Source organism: Idiotropiscis lumnitzeri, chromosome 5 (genome assembly GCF_059441095.1).
Source record: "Idiotropiscis lumnitzeri isolate Australia: NSW breed Sydney's pygmy pipehorse chromosome 5, RoL_Ilum_1.0, whole genome shotgun sequence".
NCBI classification, from domain to species: domain Eukaryota; kingdom Metazoa; phylum Chordata; class Actinopteri; order Syngnathiformes; family Syngnathidae; genus Idiotropiscis; species Idiotropiscis lumnitzeri.
In genome coordinates, this window is record NC_142395.1 from 6,445,944 (window position 1) to 6,465,844 (window position 19,901).

The following is a 19,901-nucleotide window of genomic DNA, read 5'->3' on the forward strand; positions in this document are numbered from 1 at the left end:
ACTATACTTACATCACACTTACAATGTTGTTAAATGTTGGAATTAAAAGAGATTTCATGTTTCATCTGTTGCAATTACTTTTCACTTCAAGTTGACTATAAAAGCAAATGCTATCAGTTTCTATTATCAACATCCAAAAGAAGTGAATAGAAAAGACTAAAGACTACAGCACGGTGTCACCGGTTACCAATTCCAAGTGATCTTTTTTCCTGTCAAGGTTGCTTAACTGCTGATCAAAAGGAAGCATACCACCTTAATTAGCTTATTGAGAATTAGTTTAGGTCAGGTCTTGCCGTATGTTTGTATTAACTCTTCGGCCAGGAAAATACAATCACAATGGTTGATTCATCTAAATTTAATCTAAAAAAAATAGATAATACAACTTGTGTTACAAAACATGACTCCTGATCAATGTATCACTCATTTGTATGTAACTAAAAGTGAACATGTTTAAAAATACGTCTAGGTTTCTTGTTAAAAAAAAAAAAAAAAAAGGTTGAAAACAAGTGTCTTCAGTCCACGTCCAATTAGGCATTTAGAGTACATGATTGTCTCAAGGCTGTCGCTGTACATTCCAGGTCCATCAGTGAAAGTTCTCGAATCTCCTCCAACATTAAGTAGAGGTTGGGACTTTTGCTTTGGCAGAACTCTTGCTCGTCTTTGGACAGTTTGTGCTGCTGGGTGGCCTTCCCCCGAGCCTGTTGGGACGCCTCTTGGGCTAAGCGGACCACCTCCTGAACCAGCTGGCTGCGGCCATGCGACTGAGCCTGATGGAGCGCCACACTCTGGTGCGGCCCGTTGCTGACGAGCTCAAGGTTGACACTGTCGGCGTGACAACGCGACGACTGAATGGAAATACGAACCTGAGGAAAGAATAGAACTCAAGTTGGATTACGTCGCCAGTGACAGGGGGGGGGGGGCTTGTGAAGAAGTTACCCGAGTTGACAATTTGTGCCATGGCTGATAGGTTTTTCAAAATGTGAATTGTAGATAAAAGAAAGCGGAGAGGAATTGCAAATTACAGCACACAAACAAATACATTATCTAACTAGTGTCTACTTTAAATGCTTTGAAAGAGAACATTTTATTGGAGTTTTACAATCTAGATCAAGTGATTAAAACAGCTGTTGGACATTGTATCGGCATGGTCTTCATTAAATATGGAAACATGATCTATTAAAAATCAGCAATGTAGTGTATGACTACAGCCTTTCCAAGCTATTTGGTGACTTACAGTGATGTGGCTGAAGAGTGTGAAGGTGGTGGTTCCAATGGGGGCTGAGGTCGTGATCCGGTCCGAATAGCGGCGCACGCAACCGGTCTGCCACTCGCATCCGCCGTCCTGTCCTGCAGCGAGAACCTGACCTTCTCGGTTCTTTAGATACACGGGCCCCTTCATGCCATACCTGCGCACACAACATGTTGGATGTGACACCGTGATAGCAGGGCCAAGTAATCAATCATTCATTCATTTTTAATCATTCATAATTTCATCTATTTTAACATTTATGTATCTAGTGTCTTTCTAATTTTATATAGTATTCTGAGGTTTTGCAAGGATTAACTAAAGAATTAAAATGATGGCCATGGTGCTGAGCATCGTAGCATCACAGAATCAGATTTTTTTTTCTTCAATCAGAAAACAGAAGAATGATTACAAATGTTATCTTGAAGGAAACGAGTAACGTGCCGGCAAATCTCTAGTACCATGAAGTAGTAGGTTGTCAAATATTATACCATCTAGCTAGCCGGCTCAGTAGCTGTGTCAAACTGTACCATGGTGATTTGAGGCAAGTTGTACTACTTGGTAAATGTGACTTTAGAAGTGAAAAACTTACTGCGGCACAAATGCCAGCACGCCGTTGTCTCGGATGGCGTAAATGACAGCATCGGCCACGCAGCTCTGGTCCTTGTGAGGGTCCCTTTCTTTGAAATACAGACACTGAAACAACTCAGTGGACACCTTCTGCGCCTGCTGGGCTGCCTGGAAGTTTCACATGACGGTCATTCACTGAATGTACCCAACAGAATACATTCTTGGAAGACAAGCAAAACCGCGCTGACCCTGTTCTTCTTATTGACATGATGAGCCAACTCTTCCAGTTCCTTGTTACTGGCTAGCGCTTTATCAGGGTTACGCCCGCTCTCCACATCAATGGCTGCAGTCAAAAGGCGGTGCACCACTATGTCGGCATAGCGACGAATGGGTGACGTGAAATGTGTGTAGCGGTCCAGAGCCAAACCTGAAAAGTGGCATTTAGTCACAGATTAATACCGTCGGTCATAACTTTGTGTTGTTGCCTCGCAATATCCAATCGTGACTACAAGAATGTATTATTTTACATACCATAGTGGTAGTACTGGTCTTGGGGAATGGCACCGGTAGAGAAATACATTGCCTGAGACATGGCATGGGTGGCCATCATTCTTAGCAGCTTGTTCAGCAGTGGGTCCTGTGGGTCCACAGCCTGGTCCAGAGAGTCGGCTAAAGACTTATTGGACCTACACAAATAAATAAAAGAGAAATAGGCAAAGAGCGACAACAGGAGTCTTTAATCCTGGACCTCGAGGGCCGCTGTCCTGCCTTTTTCCATCTCGCCCCGCTGCAACACACCTGATTCAAATGATCGGCATTTTTATCCAACTTCTGCAGACCTTGGTGATTATCTGATCATAATACACAGATGGGGATTTCGTCCCTGGGATGCCCATTTTGTGGACAGAGGCCAAGAAGATTTTTAAAAAGGATGGACTAAGCAAGGACAGATGTGCTTTTTCGTCCGTCCTTTTAATAGTCCCGAACCGGGTCACATACCCACAGACGACAATCTCATTGACAGAAACACACCCAGCCTGTCTTGCAGGTGTAATCTGCCAATACACTACTTCAGAATAAATGTAAAATATCACGACACGCCAGGCCTACGGGGGCCAGGCCCGCCCACCAAGATGCCTTATATTTATATTTATAATAATACATTCTTTAAATGTTTTTATGATTATTTAATTTGATCATAGAAGCTGCCCTGCAATTGGCTGGCAACCAGTTCAGGGTGTCCCCCGCCTCCTGCCCGAAGGTAGCTGGGATAGGCTCCAGCACCCCCGTGACCCTAGTGAGGAGAAGCGGTACAGAAAATGGATGGATGGATGGATGGATGATCATAGAAGCTACGGAGGGTGATTACGCACTTGAGCTTCCAATATCAGTAAATATTCTCACCACCACACCCGAAACTGAAATATGACACATACGCATCAAATATGAGAAATTGTTGCGACAAACCTGGTATCGATTGTGAATCCCCTGCACTTGGCGCTGTCAACCAGCTGGCTGAAGAACTCCTGTCGTGGTGACGGGTGATGTCGAAGCAGAGCCTGATGAGGAAATGCCTCCTGGATCTTGCGCGCCACCCAGTGGTTGGCGTAGATCATGCACTCAGCCACTGTCTCGTGGATCTCGAGGGGTTGGCGTGGGACCAGAGCCGTGATGTTCTTTTCACTGTCCAGCTGTGCACGCACCTGCAACCATAGCGTTGACATAAAGTGGTCAAAGAGCAGTGTTAGAATAATATTAAGAGGTTATTATACATTTGCCATGACGCAGCTTTATTTTAATACGTAGTGCATATAACATGTTGCAATTTAGTAGAGTGGAGATACAGGAGGACACCGCTGCTGCAGGGAGGTGCCTGCAATTGGCAGGGCGGCGGTGCTTCTTCAGAAGAGAGGATGACGCAAACAGCATCGTGCTGAATCCTGATAAAAGAAGTTGACGTCAAAGTTTGCTGCGACCCACGACGGGGTACCATGTTAAACCGGACTGAACCAGCTTTGAGTAGACGAACTGTACCACCTTTGAGTGTAATCTGATTCTCCGACCCTATAAAAGGGAATGTGACAAAAACATCGGGGAACAGAAGGGAGATGAAGTTGCCAAATGAACTTTGTTAACCTCTCTGTCTCCACTTGAGCTGATTGCCTCTCTTCTTTTAGCTTATGAACACTATATGTCAAATTGGTGAACCTGACAAGCAGAAATATGTGCTTATGGAATGATGAGTTTATGGCAAGTTAAAATACAGTATGAAAAAGTAAATCATACCAACAACTTGGCTCCCGCTCGCACTCATGCACTACTCATACCTCCACCCCTTCCAGTTCCAATGCACCGCCTTGATCTCGCTGCGCCCGGAGGTGTCGTGCCACGTGGTTTAGCATCTCCAAAGCCTGGGTGAGCTGAGCCAGCTTGGCGTTCTTCTCGTCAGAGCTAAGCCGGGTCAGCTCCGGTACCTCGGCCTGCTCGCCATTGAGAAGGGCCTGAGCCAGCTCATATTGGAGCTGGTAGGAGGAGCGGATGACGGTGCGACCATACCACACATTGTTGACAGCGAGGGTGTGCGCGTCCAACTCCCACAGCACGCTCATTGCATACCTGGATTTAAGACATTTGGTGTTGAAACAGTATTAGAAGTTGCACTTATTAGATGCAGTACTTGAACTCCAGCTAAGTTGCAGATTTTCAAGCAATCGTTTTATTGGGGTTTTTTTTAATTATTGAGGAAAGTCTGACTATTTAGACTGCATATACAATAAATTTTCACCTATGAATCATAATGGAACAATGAAAACGGGGGTTCATTGTATATCAGGGTGAAATGCACTGACCTGTCAAGTCCTCCCAACAGAGAGCAGATATCTGCACTGAGAATTGCTGGCAACATGTCATACCTGCGGTCTGCAAGGTAGTAGGTTGTAGCCCTGAAACACATGTGAGGCTCTGAGAAGTGTGCCAAAATGGGACAAATGCCTCAGGATGTGACACAACTGGATGGTATCTTCATTTGTTGGGAATTAACTCATTCACTGCCAGCCCAGGTAAAATGAAAGTACGTCTATATCCGTCAATGGTAGCGAATGAGTTAAACGTGAACTTAAACTTAAAATAACGATTTTGCTACTTTAAAAGTTTTCATCTCATTAATAATGAATGGTATTCATTCATGTGAAAATACTGATCATGCGTTTTCACAATAATTTGGGAATAAATACGGCAATTATAAATATTAGTGCTGCAACCATTTGATTATTTTTATTAAATTAATAGATAATTTTTGGTAATCAATTCACAATCTCTTCAATTTAAAATTGTCCATGTTCCATGAATTTCAGCCTCTCAATCATAACTATTCTCTAATATAAGACCTCTAAATAAGCAGACTTTGTGTTGAACCAAGAGAAATCTTTTACAAAGAGTCACTTTTAATTTGGAAAATACTTTTTTGCCCTTTGTTTCTGACATGTTACAGACCAAACCAGTGCCTGAACCTTAATTTGTTTGTTTATGCATTGTCAAAATGAAATAATTACAGCCCTAATAAACGTGCAGCACTATTTCTTTACGTTTTAAAAGTGTTTTTTCAAATTCAAATTTTTACAACATTCAACTTATACCATGCTTTTTTACAGTGCTTTAAGAGCAGCAATTTAAATAGAAAGATGCGTACTAATATGTTAAGTTGCACTTACTGTGTTCTTTTTCAGTTAAAATTTTACCTTAGCTTAGTCACAAAAAGTTGATCACGAATGAGTACCAAATGTTCTTTGTGGGAGAAAGACTATGAAAAACGTTATGCATACCTTTGAACAAAAAATATATATTTAGTTCTGTTGTGAAACATTAACAAATTACATCACAAAAAATGTTTTTTTTTGTTTTTTTTTTTTTCAAAAAAGGAACATTAACTGTTTCAGCAAGATGATGATTTATCTTGACCAAGGTAAATTTACAGCAATTTCAAAAAACCTCAGACGGGATTTGAAGAAAAAAATCCAAACAATGACTGACAAGAACAAGATGTCATTCCTCCGCATGGACATACTCCTCCATCAACAAAGATTCTACAGGCACATTTCAATCTCTCACCTTGCGCGTGCCTCCAAGTCCGTTAGAGAGCCTCGAGAAACAAAGTGTGTAACATCAGCAATGTGGACGCCGAGCTCCAGCACCTTCCCTCCTGCGAGGCTGCGCACAGACAGCGTGTCATCGACATCCTCGCAACCCGCGGGATCGATGCTGAACACCAAGTGACTTTCCCTCAGGTCCCGTCGCTCAGCCACCTGAGAAGGCTCAACCTTCCAGGGCTTCTCAGGAGAATTCACAGGCATTTCTCTCAGCTGGGGAGAAGCAGACAAAACATACAGTAGGATTGAAAAAAAAAAAATGGAATCGAAATGAAAGAGTGCCGTGACCTCTGACCTGTGCATCGGAGAAGGGAGGGACGTGGATGCAGTTTTCTATGAGGATGGTCTGCACTTCAGTCTCCAGCTCGCCAGCCCGACCCAAAACCTTCACGCTGTGTCCATTAGGATAAAGTAATGTGCTTTCCCATGAGTCAATGCGCACCACCACTCTGTGGTCCTAGATAAAAGCCCAGAGGAGAGTCATATTTTGCTTATTCAATCAAGAACGCACATACATAAATACTCGGAAAACGGTTTACAGATGATTGATTTTCTGGTAGATAGCAGAATTCTTGCTTCTCAGAATCATAGCACACATGCACACGTTCCAAACAGTTACACTTCTGCCACGTCAGAGTATTTCATTTTCTCCCATTGATGCCATCGCTGCCCACCGTCTTTCTTAAGATTACGTCATGAACGCTGCGGGGCAGTTGTTTGGAAAGCAATTTGGATTCTTTTGTAGCTTCCTGGATGAGTTGTCGATGCACTCCAGGAATAATTGTAGTTGGCCGACCACTCCTGGGAAGGTTTGCCACTGTCTTCTCAATTTGTGGAAATGGTCTCTGACTGTGGGTCGCCATCATCCAAAACCCTTGGAAATGATTTTGTATCCTTTTCCAAACAATTTGATTTCAATTACTTTGTTTCTCATTTGCTCTTGAATTTCTTTGGATAGTGACATCGTTTCTTTTTGGCTTGTCTCGTAGCATACCTTTTCTGACAAATACAAGTTTTCTTGATTCAATGTATCTGGTGATAATCAGGCCCAAATTTGGCAAGTGAATTTGAACTCAGCTTAAGAAAAACTGTGGTTTTCCACAACTTGTGAGTTAACAAGTGGGTGGGGAGAGGGGCGTGGTCTAGTTTGATCGCTTCTCCACTTTTTTTGTTTTGTTTGTGACAGCAATGCAAAATAACACCGGACACCTGCACAATCAAATGCAATTTCGATTGTGCAGTTACACAGTACTCATATAGGTTTTTTTTTTCCAAGATGGGAGAGTGTTTTTCCTTTTTTTTTGTGAAGTCAGAATATTTGAGAGACCTCTGTAATATGCAGACATTATTATATTTGCAGTGATGGTGGCTCAGTTTGGTGCTCATTTGGATTCATCTTTTCCTCAGCAGTTAGAGAAGGATCACAACCAGGGCTGTTGAAATTAATTATATAGTCCATGCATCACAATATGGACACGAAATAATTGTCTAACAATGCAGTTGCAGACCATAATAATTTGAAACAAATATTTTGAGTTTGACTTTTATACTGACTAAAACTAAAATTGACTGTCAGATCTAGCGCAACAAAAAATTGTGTAATTAATGCATCGCGATAAAGAATATAAGTGAATCATTGAAATAATAGCATTGGAACCAAGAGGCCAGTGAAGATTCACAACTTGAATCACAACAAACCTGTGTGATATTTTAGTCCTGAAGTTTTGGCGATCTAATCTACGGCATTGGCCTTCGGCTTTGCCAGCACTATTAAAGGAAAAATAATTACATCTCTCTTTATTCCCTCTTCTGACAGCTGTCTTTGAAGACTTAAATCAAACTAAAAAAACCTTGTGGTCATTTCTACCACTGTAAAAGTCAAACCAGACCTGCAACGCGTCGGCCTGCTGCGTGCTGATGCGGATCTTCGGGATCCGACAGTCCCACGGCACAGTCAGAATGCGCTGAGAATTCCTGCTCTGGGACTGTGTGCTCTCCCTTGGAGGGAATGTGACCACATAGTCCCGCCAATTCCTCTGCAGGATCCCCACAATGCTTCCTGCAAGTTTTATTATTCAGACAATGGAATTAGAGAACAATTTTTGACAAAACAATCTCAGTTTCATATGTGAGGCCCCACCTGTAGGCATCGGTTTACTTTGGATGACCTCTCCATTCCTCTCATCCGATTGTCCTTCTGTCAGGGCACTAAGCTTGCCTCTCCATTGGCTCTTTGGCAATAACTCCACCACGACCACATCGCCATGCACGGCCCTGTTACGATTCTTACTTCCATACACCAACACCTCACTGCTCAGCTCTACAGCAAATGAAGGACAGGGCAAATAATATTGGAGAGTAAATCACAACGACAGTTAAGAGACAATCTCGCAAAAGAAGAGGAAAAAAAAAAACATACACAGGCAATGTGTAAAACATTTCACTATCTAGCGTAGAATGAAACATAAAAGGAGGAGAATATTTTCATTGCTGCAATACTGCACCTGTATTTTTATTTGAGAGACCCTCTGTTCTGACAGAAGCTTCCGTCTGTGCTCTGTGTTTGTTGACATTCAGAGTTCCCTGAACAAAAAGGGGGGCATGTGGGATTAATGTTGTTGATCTGAGGTAGATTTCTGTTAACAAAATGTGAATGGTACGGAAAACGATAAGATGACGAAGACCCATAGGTTCCTGACTTGGGCAACTTGGAGAACAAATTCATTCAATCAATAATAAAATATATTGGAACATGATAAATGGTATACAGTTAGTATGGAGTAAAGTAGTTGTAATCATTTCTGCTGTCTTATTTCATAAGATTCTTCCACAATCCACAAATCTGTGCCGATTGACTCATTAAAAGTTTCCCATAGTTACAGTATCTCTTCAATGCAATAGTTGGACAAAGGTGAGGTGTAATATCTCAACATCGCGAGATGGTGACGCCACATTCCAACAGTCTTGTCAAGGGGACATGGATGACATCAAGATGGCCGGGAAGATGGCACTGCGGAGGACGCCGCAAGAATCCATCCAGGACTCCACAAAGTCATGGCAGTGATGTTTGATAATATGTGTTAGACTCCAGGGAGATAAGCTTGGAGGGGAAAACAGGAAATATGCTGCATCTTTTGTAATATAAGACCTGCACTTTTCCTGAGGTATAAAATTGCACAACCATTTTCTGCTCTACAGGTGAGGAGAAATGTTTTAATTCAGCTCTAAATCATACAGAGGGACTCCTTATTCTCTTTGTTCGAGTTTCATGGGCAACAACTTAAAAAAGTTGAGAAATGTTGGATCATCATGCTAAGATAGTTACGATTCTAATCCATTCTAGAGGTTGTAGCATCTTATGTCATAATTTTCCTGAAAATTTAGTAAAATGTGGGAAGTCATCCCAAAAAGCTTCCTTACAACAAGATGTTCAATGTGCCGTCACTAGTCTACACATGACATTCTCATTAATATTGCAGTAAAATTCACACATTTCTAGCCATTGGGAGGGACGCCCCCCCCCCTAGACTAATGGTAATTGACTTTTTAATTGCATTTATACAAGTAGTTGGACCTCTGAAATGACTGCTCACCCATCAAGTGTGAAATTACACCACCAAGAAAAATTTTAGCTGCCTAAAGCCGAAAACGTGTCCGTAAGTTGCTCCTTAATATTGTGAAGTCACAATTCAAATAATTTGAAATGATACCACCCCACAGACTTTTTCTGCCCATAACTTGGCAACTAGGCTGCGTGAAGACTCCACATGTTGCTTGACAACGGGGAGTACTATTATGTCAAAGCCAAAATGTAAAACGGTGGCATTTTACTACTTTTAATCTAAACACTTGGGAACTGTTACAAATTCCCCCCCCAAAAAAATGCACAATATGCCTGTTTGAAAATCTATTTTGAGATTTGGATATGCCCAAATAGTAAAGTTACAAGCCCTCCCAACACCAATTTTTCCAGGCGTGTGATAATGTGAGGTTAACATATCGTCCCCGTAATATGGCAACCTCCAATGTGCAAATTTGATCAATTACATGTTTTTTCACAAATTCATATTTGCCCAGGCCCACCAATCTAAAATGGCTTGCCCTCTTTGTCAATGCAACACGAATGGTTCAACAACCATGAAAAGTGATGCTTTTAGAGGTGCGAGAATTCCGCCCTACGCCAGCGATATTCATCTTGAGCCAGATTCTAGTTCAACAAAAAGAACCAAGATATAAGGCACTGTGTTCCAAAGACAACTAAGCGTTGTAAAAATATCAAGGTGGCAAAAATGACATACTGGGGTACTGCTTAGAGTCAGATGAAACCAATTTCATACAAAACATAACGTCAGGCAAGACTATTTATGACTTTCTGTTTACTTTTTAATTTGACAAGGACAATGTAGTCAAAAGTAGCAACAAGCTGGCAGCTGATGTGACGCAAGCATGTATCAGGTTTGTCAAAGTCATTTTTGGCACTGGCCACTTTGAAGTCACGCTTTCCCTTAGGGCTGTTATGACGACGAAAACAAATGTTTAATCGTCTCATCAAGTTAAAACATATACACAACAAATGGATGTATTACTAGTTCTGAAATCAGAAATAATGGATTCGTCAATTATTGTTCAAGTTACCGTAAAAGGATAAAAAATATTATTGCAAAATCTCAAAAATATCATTCATTAGACATGGCAATTTGAAATTCTTTTTTTTTTTTAGCAAAGAATCGTGGAAGTTGACACCAGTGATTTGCTTTGGCAGACCACATAAAATGATGTGACAGGCCAGATCGAGCCCGCAGGCCTTGAGTTAGGCATGTATGACGTAGAGTCTCTGTATGATATACTGTCCACAAATATCTGATGATTGTGGAACGGAAGAAGCCGAAGATACTAAGAGACAGTGATTGTATAACTAAAGGTAGGTCGTGTGTTATTGGATTTACTCTAACTTCACTTCAATTCCTTCAAACAGCAAGTACTTTTAAGGGCTATATAAATAAAGTTGTATTGTATTGTATTGTTGGATGCTTTCGTTGTTATCACTTAGGCTAGCGACCATTGGTTAGCCCGCCGCAGGTATGTAAAGTTCAGAAATCACTCGGATTGCTTTGCTTGAACTCAAACTTGTGTTTAAAAGCCCACATTTCATTTTCAAACTGTTATGTACTGATATTGGCATTTCGATATGATTGAAATAAATCAAATGCCAAAAAGCTGAAGCAGAAAAAGACATTGTGGTTACCCAACATGCATTACGTTTTGGACAAAACACACAATAATCTCGAGAGAAGAGGTACTTTTCAACTCTGGGTTCCACATACTGTACAATCCGTAAAATATCAGTTATCTTAGAATCTTACTTAAAAAAATCTTTGCACCATTAAAGTCCTGCTGCTTTAAGATACACCAGCAAGCGTCAAGCACAAACAGAGAGATGATATACCTGAATATAGCGTCCAGACTTGATACCAGCCTCCAAGACTTCAGCCGGTAGGTGGTCAGCAAACTCTTTTTCTGTGCACTCGCTCTCCTTCTCCTGTAGTGCCTGACAAATGGAGCTGTACAATTCATGAGCTGCCCGTAGTTCTGACCAGAAGTTCTGGAAATATTCCTAGAAAAATAATGACCCAAATTAAAAAGGCCGGTTTTTGCTATAAATGATTGCAAATGACTGGTGCTTACCATACAATTTTAATACATTTCATAGAAACACACTGCAGTTTATTGTATTTATAATTGTTTTAAATTCATCATTTAAAGGGGAAGTCAACTCCCCCAAAATGCTTTGCAATAAAATGTTCTATGCGTCTTCACAAGTCTAAACATGTGATTTTGATTAATATTGAGTTTGTGTCTGTGGAAGATGAGTTAAGCAGCAAACTCAAGCGATTTTTCTGCATTTCAGGGCGTGGCCATTTTGTCACTTCTGTTGGCTAAAAATGACATCACAGTTGCTCAAGGATCAGGTAACGGCCAATCACGGCTCAACTGTTTTCTTAAGACGAGTCATGATCGGTTGTTAGATGAGAACCGAGCAACTATGTCATTTTCAGTCGACAGAAGTGACAAAATGGCCGCACCTTTAGATGGACAAAAATGGCTGGATTTTACAGCATAACTCATATTCCACAAACACAATGTTAATCAAAAGCGGAAATTTGTTATTTCCAAAGTGCTTAACAAAGTGGTAGTCCTTTAAGCAAATTAATTAGTAGCGAAGAAGTCCATAGGTCTCCGCTTGAAGGGGCGCCAAGCCTTGGTCACATGGTCGTACGTGTGTACAAACCCCTTGCTGTACACAGTACATAAGCGAAACAGTCTACCTGTTAAAGGTAAAGTGCATGTCTAACATTCTCTATGGGCAGTTGAATGCAGTCAATAGCACAACAGAGCCCACTCTCTCTAAGTCGGAGATCAGTGACGGCACGTGCCACTGCAAATGTGCCCAAAGCATTACAGCTGTGACGTGTTCAGTCCTGTACCTGGACAGAGATGACGTACACTCCACAATGGAGGTTGCTGTACTGAGCAATGACGTCCTGGTCCTCTGTGATCATCACTACATCCATCATACCAGCTAGATGGTTATAGTACCAAACTGCTGCGGAGTACACACACCTGCATTCACAAACAAAACATCAAGTCAAGTCACTACATCATCTATGCTGTGAGTGGAGTGGAAAAATGTACAGTCATTTAGAAACTTATAAGAACACTACTAATTACATCTATTGCAGATGATCTTTTAAATAAAAGTAATAAAAAGTTTAAAAATGAAAAAACATTTTCATTGATAAAATAAAAATGCTTAAAACCTTAAAAGTGTACGTCCGGTATTGATGGAGAAACAGAGCAATATTCAAAAGCCTGATAAATAAATGAAGTTCACATTTTTGTGTCTTATATTTGCCAAAATAATCCACCTGGTTAATTTCAATGCATGGTGCCATATTAGGAAAAGATGTGCCCCCACAAGTTACTATTGGTCATATGCCCAATCAATGCCTGAAGATGTAAATCTTTCTTTTCTTTTTTTTTTTTCCTTTTTCCTCGCAAGGTGACCCAAATAAGCCCTCGTAGAAAAAAAAGAAAAATAAAAGTCCAATGTTGGGCATGCCACGAGCTGGTGTGTCAGCGCCGGCCTCTTCCTCATCAAACAGCCAGACGTCCGGGCCAGTTAGGCAGCATTGAACGTTGCATCCAGACTCAACTATTTATTTATTTATTGAAACAAAAAAGGCTACCTGATCTGCATCCCAGACAGGCTTCCATCTTGCGGCGGCTCATTATTTATTATGTAATGCAGCATAAGCCGTCTGACGCAGCAAAAGCAAAACGGGCGTCGTCAATGACGATTTATGGACCTTCCGTCAGTATTGACAGAATGGCCATCGCTGGAAAATTGCGAGAATGACTCAGAGTGGTCAAAACCAAGAAAATGGCGTCTTGAATTGGTGGAGAAAATCGGGACAGGATGGCTTTGAACGGCGCTACAGCTCAAATTCTTGCAGGCAAGTATGCAGTTTTTCTTGGTAAGCCATATAGATATATTTTCCTTCAGCTCTAAAAACTAGTTCAATCTAACTAAATGAAAAAAAAGTCAGAAAATATTTTTAAAAAAATGAAACTAGAGTTAAAAATCCCAAATTATTATAACCTTGCTCGAAACACAGATAACCTCAGAGGAACTGCCATAAAAAGAACTAAGCCACATAACCTGGACATGCCAAGAACACGCCATTTTTGCATTAAATCCATTTTCTGTAGCGCTTGTCCCTAGCCGGCTAGTAAGAACATACTGTAGGTTCAAATGTGCAAAATGCAGCATGCTGGACTCAATAAGGAGAGTCGTTGCTTTTCTGTGCAGAACTCAATTTAGATCTGCACACATCACCACCAACATCAAATGTTTCAGGAGCAGCTTACCTCGTCTGCCACTGTTCTTGACTCTCCCCATTCTCCCGCTGACAGAAGGCAAACTCTTGAAATTCATTCGCAAACAGAACACAGTCATGGCGGGGGTCTTTCAGCAGGTTTCGCAGGCGGTTATATTGTCTGCTCAGAGACATCACACCAGGAAGAAAAAAAGAGGGAGACAGGCAACAATATTGAACAAATGAAAATGTTTTCGCTTGATAACAACACTTTGAAAATAGTCAGGCTAAAGTGGTAGTAGAGGTCAAAATAATCGATTAATTGATAGCTAATGCCACAAACAATTCTTTTAAAAATCGTTTATTCTATCCATTATTTCATTGATTGCCCTCTCGCCTCTCTCCAATGTTAGGAGCTCTCAAAACATCAACACATGCATACAGAATGTTTTCCATATATATATATATATATATATATATATATATATATATATATATATATCGCAAAAATATCCTATAGGTCAAATTAAAATTGTCCAAACGCTTTGATTTCAGCCTCTCTGATTTCTGTAATCCTTCACAAAAAAAGAATTATTATTGTTTTTGTTTGATCAAAATAACACTACATTCACATTGCAAGGTGTGATATCTAGTTCTGATTTTTCTTTTTTTAATCTGATCTTTTTATGGACTCGTTCATATTTCAAAAACAAACATCTAATGTGAACGCAACGCGTCCACAATGTGACATGCATGCACATAAGGCACGATGTCGAGTGACATGCAAAAAAATAAAAAATACATCACGTGGTAGTGGCACAGAGTTTATGGAAGTTCCCATGTGTATGGGGCTTATTTTATCATCTCATATCACCAGAGTAGCGCGATAGGAGGAGGTAGGAATATTTTGGGGATAGAAGGCCACGCTCCTCAATCTTCTCATTTTATGGGAACATCTACTAAAGATGATGTCACGTCATGCTGCTTGTAATAAATGAACCATCTTTGAATTATAACTATCACCACATAAATCAATTTAGTGCTTTATGTTTCAAGTGGGATTAAATTAAAGTTAAATATAAAAACACTGCTATTCCTGAAAACAACTGCAGATTCATGGACAATTGTCAGCAGTCTTCCTCCAGAGCGTTCTCTCCCGCCCGGGGGAAGCTTTGGGCTTATGATGACCTATAGGTCAAATGTGTGCGGATGACCTTTCAAACTGCAAACGCATCGCAAACATATCCAATTTATGTCCATATACGAAAGAGGGCCAAATTGGATTTGATAAAAAATCTGAATTGTACTGTTCACACTGCGCTAATAGATGCAGATCATTCACCACTTGGGGAAATCTCTTTTGCCAGAGAGCATTGCTGCTGCTTCACATGGACACAAACAATCAAAATCAAAAGCACTTGGGTAGCAGGGATGGGCAATGAAGTGTTTGAATGATATCACACTTTCAACATTTAGTGTATAAATGGTTCACCTTTCGAGAATTAAAAAAAAAAAAAGTAGCTTGACTCTGTTGAGTTGCCATACTGCATGACATCTGCTCTGCTGCAGATTAGATCAGTTGAATGTTGTTATTAAGACAACTGTATACAAAAAATATATATATAGAAATAAAATGTGCTATTTGCCATCCTGTCAATGTCAGCCGTTCTGTTAGTGTGGTGGACGGGCTACAATATATCAGCAATTCATCGTTTGTCCTTCTCTTCATATGGACTGAGTGAGTGCTTCAGCAATGCTGCATTTGTTGTCTTGCTATAGAGCAACTGCGTATGCTAACTTTGGAGGTATACAGTACATCCCGAGCTACGAGAAGCTGCACTTCGTCTCCATGACATGTTTTTGCTTGAATAGTGCCAATTTCTACTTCCGCCTTCAGCATGAATATTGGCCGCTGATGTGCTGCTCTTTCATAATTGTCTTAAGTTATGCTTGCATGACAGATTGTATCTGACAGTCACATTTTTTCCCAATACAATGAAATGCCATTTTTGTAACCGGTCAGAAATTATACCACAATTATCATGGACTGTATGATATGGCATCAATTTATTTGATACTGATTTTAGTCTAAAATATGTATTGACTTGGATTAAAAAGAGAAACACTTTCAGCAAAACTAAACTCAATCGATGCCCTGTGTTCAAAGGATCAGAAACTGTCATTTCTGACCCAATATGACATCAGCATTAACTCAACCAGCTACGTCCACATAACATTGGAAGTAAAACTTCATCACATTAATGATGCAACATTTTAAAACGGCGCAGTAAGCAGAAACGTTCACCAAATTGCAATGAAACCAGTCATGTGGGACTCCTTATTTCAACAATATTCATCAAGCTTGTCAACAGCACTCCTCAATGTTGGTGTTGAAGAGATGCATTTCAAGTCACCGGCTCATTCTCATTTAGCTTCATCAGCAGAGCTCTGATTTAATGAGTCTGACCGCTGTCAACACTTGTACAACAGCCTTGCTGGACCCAAAGCACAAATATAGATAATTGATCACGGACTATTGATTCTAATTTATTCCATAGAACAACTATTTGCATTGAAAGTTGATCAAATTTCAAATTAAAGTAATCACTTTTGCACCAAGCTTTTGCTATCAAAGTTCTTATTGACTGTTAAAAGTTTATGCCAGTCTTTCTTATTAGAACAGACATACTATAACAAATTTAACATACAAGTAAACAATTGACAAGACAAAAATAACATGAGGAGGCGATTAGCTCCTGTCTCGCGTGGTGGATCTGTTTTTTAATATTATTATTTATAATATATTACATTTATGAATACCCTAGTGAAGAGAAGCATCTTAGATAAAAGATGATTTCTATTGTCCGTTTTGAAGTGGTTAGGTAATATATTGTTTGGCATCTATCTAATAGACCAACTGTGCTTCAGAAATGATTTGAGTGGAATAAAATAAAAGGATCACTTCTCTCATGTCAGACAAGTATTTAGTTCTTGGAGAAAAAAAATAGAGCTAAGCAAAGCAAAGCCAACAATTGTTGGTGTGTAGAGGCTTGCAATTCAGCAGGTAGGCTACTTTGTAAGTTTTACCATTTGAAAAAACAAGTATGGCCTTTGAGTAACCTCAGTGTGTAATAAGACCAGAGAATAAAACCATCACACTTTAACTCTTTGAAAACTATAGATACTATAAATTAGAAAAAAAAAATGAAGTATACATGCCTGCGTCCTTTGCAGTTATAAACAGCTTGGCAGGCTGTCTGGGTGAAGATGATCCCCTGCAGCTCTCTGAACTCCAAAATCTCCTGGTAATCAACCACCACTCCGACATCAGGCACCACGTAATGGGTCAAATCTCCCGGCAACACCTTGCCATCTGTGAAAGGTGGATGGGATTCAAAAGGGTGGCGTTTTTACTCCCTTTTACAGCCACTAGAATATTTTGAATATCATGTTTCATTTTCTTGGCATAGCAACATGTACTGTCATAAACAATTATTTATTTACATTCTTGTCAATGTGTAATCCTCAACACTAAAACATCAATTGTGTCATCCAATATAGGAGCTGTTTAAAAAGTGACGTCATTATACACAATAATACACAATACATTTGGAACTACTGTATGCTTTTCATTTGTATGGTTGTAGTTTGCAATAACTCCACGACAGCACAGTGTTCCAAAGCCTTACGGGTTTGTTAAATGCCACGCAAAAGAACAAAAATTACCAAATAGTAACTTCACAAATGATGCTCGTTGTCTATCTGCAGAACCTTTAGCATTTAACTCAACTGATATATTCCAATAATCGTGCCTAACAGGAACACACAATTAAAAATAAAATTTCCTTCTTTCTATTAAGCAGTGTGTATACATTTTAAATGCACAAATATCAATGGCATCTTAATCCCTGAAAAAAGGATTCAGCCGATTAAGCATGAAAATAATGGCAACCCCGGCACGTCAGGGGTTTTCAATCCTGTTCCTCGAGGGCTGGTGACCTGCTTGTTTTCCATCTCTCCCGCTGCTGCAACACACCTGATTGAAATTATCAGATAATCAGCAAGGTCTGCAGAAGCGGGAGATGTGGAAAACAGGCAGGACACCAGCCCTCAACGAACAGGTTTGAAGACCCCTACTGTACGTTGTTATACTGGACATTTTTTACATAATTCCTGTGACGTATTATGTACTGTACACTAGACTGTTCATTTTGAAACCACCATCCATTTTAAATTTCTGTATGGCTTCCTCAAGTATTCACATAAATTATATACTCCATAATGCCAGGTCTCATGTTCTTCCTTTGAAAAAGAAAAAGAACTACATTTAAAGCGGCAGTGGCTCGCAATGCAAACTTTACTTTACCAAAAACCATGATCGATAGTCACTGAAATGTACATATATATATATATATATATATATGCATTGCCAAATCATATCCCGAAAGTCACAAATTGTTGTATTTTATTCACGTCGTAAGCGTCACCTCTAATTTAATCGTGATCGATTGTCACACAAATACAAGAGCACAATTGCACATGTTTATGTGTCCCCACAACATAACCGGAAAATATTAGAATGTTTATTTTTATTTCATTCACCTGTTGTGAAATGTGGTCTAGAAATAAATTTGTATTCTATTATAATGTATTGTGCTTAGATGCACAATGCAACATCGAGAGCCCGGCTCCATGCAGTCCATAAAGTCAAAAATATCGCGACTTTCGTTATAATAATTGGCCACGCCTATTAGTGTGCACGTGATTTTGGGTGACAATCGATCACGCTTTTCATAAGCACGAAAAACTACATAGACGCGCTTTGAAGACTCGCGGGCTAGCTGCATTGCAAACCTTTGCCGCTGGAAATGTCTCTTCTTTGTTTTCTTTCTCGAAGGAAGAAAGTCAAACCTGACTGTCGGAGTGATATCTGAATTTTAGGACAACTCGACGATAACGTGCGGCATTTATGTAGCACAAATCCAGGAAAGAAATTCAAGATGAACAGTTTACAGCATCAAGGTTCGCTGTGTGAAGATGTGCCTCAAAAAGCCCGTTTACTGTTTGGATTACGTTTACCATTGTCACAGCTGGCAAGACACAGAGAACTGTAGCACGGAACTCGCTCCCTCAAGTAATGTTCGCGGACAACACGGACCTTTCGGCCCCGACTGCTCTTCAAATGGAGAATTTTTTCTGTCTTAATCATTTTGTGAGGTCAAGACGGAGCCATGTACGCCTTAGCTCAACTTCGAGGAAGTGCAAAGCGGGGTATAAACAAATGACGTCACGACGCAACGTCAAAACGTTATTGCCGCATTCAAGGACTATTGGATATAACGGTGTCGTTTTCTTTACAATACAATACAATGCAACTTTATTTATGGAGCGCATTTCACTACATCTGGAGCTGTAACAAAGCGTTTTCCATATAGTGTAATTGCAAATTAAAATAATGTATACAGTACTGTGCATATGTGTGTATATACTAATACACATATACTGTGTATATACTAATTCACACGCACACTGAAAATTCAAATTAAACCACCTCAATAAAACATTTTTCACTCTGGGGGTGTGTGCGTGTGTGTGTGTGTGTGTGGGTGTATATATATATATATATATATATATATATATATATATATATATATATATATATATATATATATATCAGAATACCCTTTATTGTCATTGATCCCAGTGAACAAAGTGATTGGAGAGCTCCCCTCTCCAGTGCAGAATAACAAATAATTTAATTAAATATATCAATTAAATTGAGTAAAAAGCCAGCATGGTGGATGACTGGTTAGCACGATGGCCTCACAGTGCAGAGGTTGTGGGTTTGATTCCGGCTCAGGCCTTCCTGTGTGGAGTTTGCATGTTCTTCCGGTGCAAGCGTGGGTTTTCTCCATTTACTCCAGTTTCCTCCCACATTCCAAAAACATGCTTGGCAGGTTGATTGGACACTGAAAATAGCCCCTAGGTATGAGTGTGAGCGTGGATGGTTGTTCGTCTATGTGTGCCCTGAGTTGGCTGGCAACCAGTTCAGGGTGTCACCTG

The 19,901-nt window shown here is 40.1% G+C and overlaps 1 protein-coding gene across 1 annotated transcript; it reads right to left on the reverse strand.

The window, feature by feature from the left end:
• Positions 1-340: 340 nt before the first annotated feature.
• On the reverse strand, positions 341-19,071 carry dis3l (DIS3 like exosome 3'-5' exoribonuclease). The gene is made up of 18 exons (XM_088296560.1): positions 18,918-19,071; positions 17,058-17,211; positions 13,891-14,019; positions 12,447-12,582; positions 11,408-11,575; positions 8,466-8,544; positions 8,102-8,281; positions 7,851-8,020; positions 6,257-6,418; positions 5,924-6,174; positions 4,666-4,758; positions 4,144-4,432; positions 3,284-3,519; positions 2,348-2,502; positions 2,065-2,243; positions 1,839-1,984; positions 1,235-1,406; positions 341-863 (listed from the first exon to the last, which is right to left on the reverse strand). The coding sequence occupies exons 1-18, from the start codon at positions 19,045-19,047 to the stop codon at positions 528-530; spliced, it is 3,165 nt and encodes a 1,054-aa protein (XP_088152686.1). The 5' UTR covers positions 19,048-19,071; the 3' UTR covers positions 341-527.
• Between the last annotated feature and the right edge of the window lie 830 nt (positions 19,072-19,901).